Raw genomic sequence first — 3,269 nt, 5'->3', positions numbered from 1 at the left:
ATTAATATTTTCCCATAAATAGTTAAAATAACTTTTATCATTGAATATCAACTTGGCATTTTAATATAATTGAATTTAATAAGTTAAAACTTATTACTTCTACAAAATTTGATAGATTCACTTAAGCTTTTTTTTTTACATGATTTTACCAATTAATTGCTATAATGGATTAAACAATATTTAATAAAAATTGAAAATTTTGTGGAATTCTCAATTAACAAATTAGCTATTGGCATTAAATACGTATTTGCATCCATTATACACATTCTAACTATTATCATCCACCATATACTAAAATTCATAGAGTTTAATAGATTGTTATATTTATAGATTTCATGCAACTCTATTAATATTTTCTACGATGTATTGAACTCTATAAAAATTAATATGAAATATTAACAAAATTAATTTATAATATTTAATTAAAGATTTTAAGCTTTCATTTTTCCTATGAAGAATTCAGTGGTCATTGAACTCCAAATTTATTAAATGCTACGATGACATCACATAATGATAGAGTTTTGTCATGTCAGTAACAATTTCATTCAACTCTTCGGTTAATCTCTCCATTGTGATGCTCTAGCTATTATATTAAACTATGCTCATACTCTAATTACAATTCTAATAATCATAAGGCAACCAATTAACGGTTGTCGAATACAATCTTCACAAAAGGCCACTCAATGCTCTAAATTTTGTAAGGTAAAATGAGTCTAGTGGTGATCAACATTAATGAGCGGGTCTGTTTCAAGTGAAAAACAATCTGCCTTCACCAACTCAACCTCATCTTCGGTAGATATTGATATGATTTCTTCAAGATTGGCTTCCATTGAGTTTGTAGCATCATCCTTGCAGCTGGTGGCTGTGAATGACGGATTAGGCGGGAAACAAGAAGAAGAAGATGGTGATGGTTTTGCCAATTCTCTGGCTCTTTCCACTTGAACAATCCAATCTGTTGTAAAAAGAACATACAGCATGAGCAAGACACATGTTCCCTGGGCTGCAAGCAATCCCAGCCAAAATCCGGCGAATCCCATTTTCACGGCAAACCCCATCACTATAGCTACCGGCATCCCCACCAAATAAAATGATCCCAAATTAATATTAGCTCCCACGGTTGGGCGTGCACTACCTCTCAAAACACCGCAACCGGTGGTCTGAGGGCAGTTTCCGAGCTCGCATAGTCCAGCCACCGGCAATACCACCGATGTGAGCTCAAGAATCTCTGCATCTGCGGTGAAAAATCTCCCCCACCGATGTCTCATCAATGTAGTAAACAACATTGCCGTAAAACCCATCCCGGCGGCGCAAACGAGCGAAACGATCATTGAAACACGTGCTTTGGCGGGCTGGTTAGCTCCGAGCTCGTTCCCAACTCTTGTTGAAACCCCAAGACTCAAAGCCGACGGAAAAACGTAAACTAACGACGTTGTTTGAATAAGAATCCCCATTGATGCGACGGTGGCCCTAGGGCTTGACAGTAATCCACATAATATTATCATTAATTCATACCACCACCACTCTAAACACACGGACACACACGTGGGAATCGCAAGTGCTAGCAACGACGACCAACCGCGTAAACAGTCGATGCTCGGCGACACCCATGAATCCCGGTGGACGCCTGTGAGGTAAACGACGGTGATCAGAAGGAATAACAAGTTTAAATTAGTGATGACCACCGCCACCGCCACCCCAGAAACTCCCATCTTGAAGTACCCCACCAGCAAATAATTCAACGGTACATGAAGAAGCACAGAAACAGCCGAACAGCAAGTTAACGGCAGAGTAATGTTTTGTGTCCGGAGATAAACACGAAGAGGGTGTAAAAGGGACAACACAAAGAGATCCGGTATCGCGAAAACAATGAAAGTTTGAGCCGTTTCGGAGATGTCTTCATCTTGGCCACACCATAACAAGATTGTCTTCATGTTAAGCCACATGAAAGAGATTGGAAGAGAAGTTGAGAGGAGCAAAAGAACTGTTCTCTGTAGAGCTAGACCCAAGAGTTTCATTTGTTTTGCACCATACGCTTGACCACAAATGGGTTCCATGCCCATGGCTAACCCCGAGATGACTGAGTAGCCGGTGATGTTTGCGAACCCGATAGAGAGAGACCCTCCTGCGAGCTCAAGCTCGCCGAGATACCCAAGGAAAAGCATGGAGATCATGGCTCTTGAGTACAGTAGTAAACCAGTCATGGCTGTCGGTCCTGAGATCTTTCCAATGGCTTTCATTTCCTCTAAGGCCTGTACAGAAACTTAAAACATCGATGAAACTTTTCTATGCAAAATGTAAGATGGAGATTTTGTTTTTGTCATGTGTTGGTAAAAAATCGTGTATCCATGCATTTAATTTCCAGATCGAAAGCCTTTTTTTTTTTTTTTTTTTTAATGCTTTTGCTATGGGAAAAGCTTGTTACCTCAAAAGGGGTTCATTAAAAGTCTAAAACCAACTAAAATTGAAACTTATCTATAAATATTCATTGAAAAAAGGATTGATAGCGGAATTAAACATTATTTTACAAGAAACCATTACGTATATTAATTTTCAATTACCGGAAAAGGTTGTTCCGTCAAAAGGGTGGCTACTACGAATACAGAAAGAACCTTTTCAATCGATCGATCTATGAAAATATTCAAAAGCAAACTTAATTACGGGTTGTACCGTACAACAACTTGATCCGTGCATTGCAATGAAATTTCTAATCATGGGAATTGAAAAAAGATTGCTACCTGAGTAGGGGTTGGCCATCCCCGAAGTTGGTGATGAGGATCTTCCATAGATTTTGGGGGCTTGTTGTTGAGATTCTTGAAAAGGGTATTCTTGGAAATGACAATTTTGGATGAGGAAGATTGTGTTGGGCTACACATGGATCAAAACTGTTGTTGTTTGGTAGACGGGGAACTAAACAATATTGAACATGAAAACCAAAAATAAAATATGTTGGAGATAGTGTGTATGTGTTTTGTGTTTGAAGATTACACATACAAACAGAAAGAAACAGTACAGCCAGTAAGAAGCTTGTATTTTGTCTTGTTGAGAGAGAGAGAGAGAGAGAGAGAGAGAGAGAGAGAGAGAGAGAGAGAGAGAGAGAGAGAGAGAGAGAGAGAGAGAGGGAGGGGAAACTAGGATATATATATATATATATATATATATATATATATATATATATATATATATATATATATATATATACACATTCAGGTTCATTTGAGACCATTCTAATTTCATGAGACCGTGAGACCAAATCTAAAAATAATTTTAAA

General features: G+C 37.9%; 1 protein-coding gene across 1 annotated transcript; it reads right to left on the bottom strand.

The window, feature by feature from the left end:
- Positions 1 to 469: 469 nt before the first annotated feature.
- LOC145040790 (protein DETOXIFICATION 48-like) lies at positions 470 to 3,030 on the bottom strand. Its single transcript, XM_078988898.1, has 2 exons — positions 2,736 to 3,030; positions 470 to 2,249 (listed from the first exon to the last, which is right to left on the bottom strand). Exons 1-2 carry the CDS (start codon positions 2,871 to 2,873, stop codon positions 714 to 716), a joined length of 1,674 nt encoding a protein of 557 aa, XP_078845024.1. The 5' UTR covers positions 2,874 to 3,030; the 3' UTR covers positions 470 to 713.
- Positions 3,031 to 3,269: the final 239 nt, after the last annotated feature.

The sequence above is a fragment of the Lactuca saligna genome, chromosome 1, assembly GCF_052625555.1.
Source record: "Lactuca saligna cultivar CGN05327 chromosome 1, ASM5262555v1, whole genome shotgun sequence".
NCBI classification, from domain to species: domain Eukaryota; kingdom Viridiplantae; phylum Streptophyta; class Magnoliopsida; order Asterales; family Asteraceae; genus Lactuca; species Lactuca saligna.
This window is presented reverse-complemented; position numbering and strand designations above follow the sequence as displayed.

Coding starts and splice junctions, on each gene's coding strand:
- LOC145040790 (XM_078988898.1), bottom strand. CDS start 2,873: ATGTGTAGCCCAACACAATCTTCCTCATCCAAAATTGTCATTTCCAAG. Junction 2,250..2,735: donor GATGGCCAACCCCTACTCAG/GTAGCAATCTTT, acceptor GTTTCTGTACAG/GCCTTAGAGGAAATGAAAGC.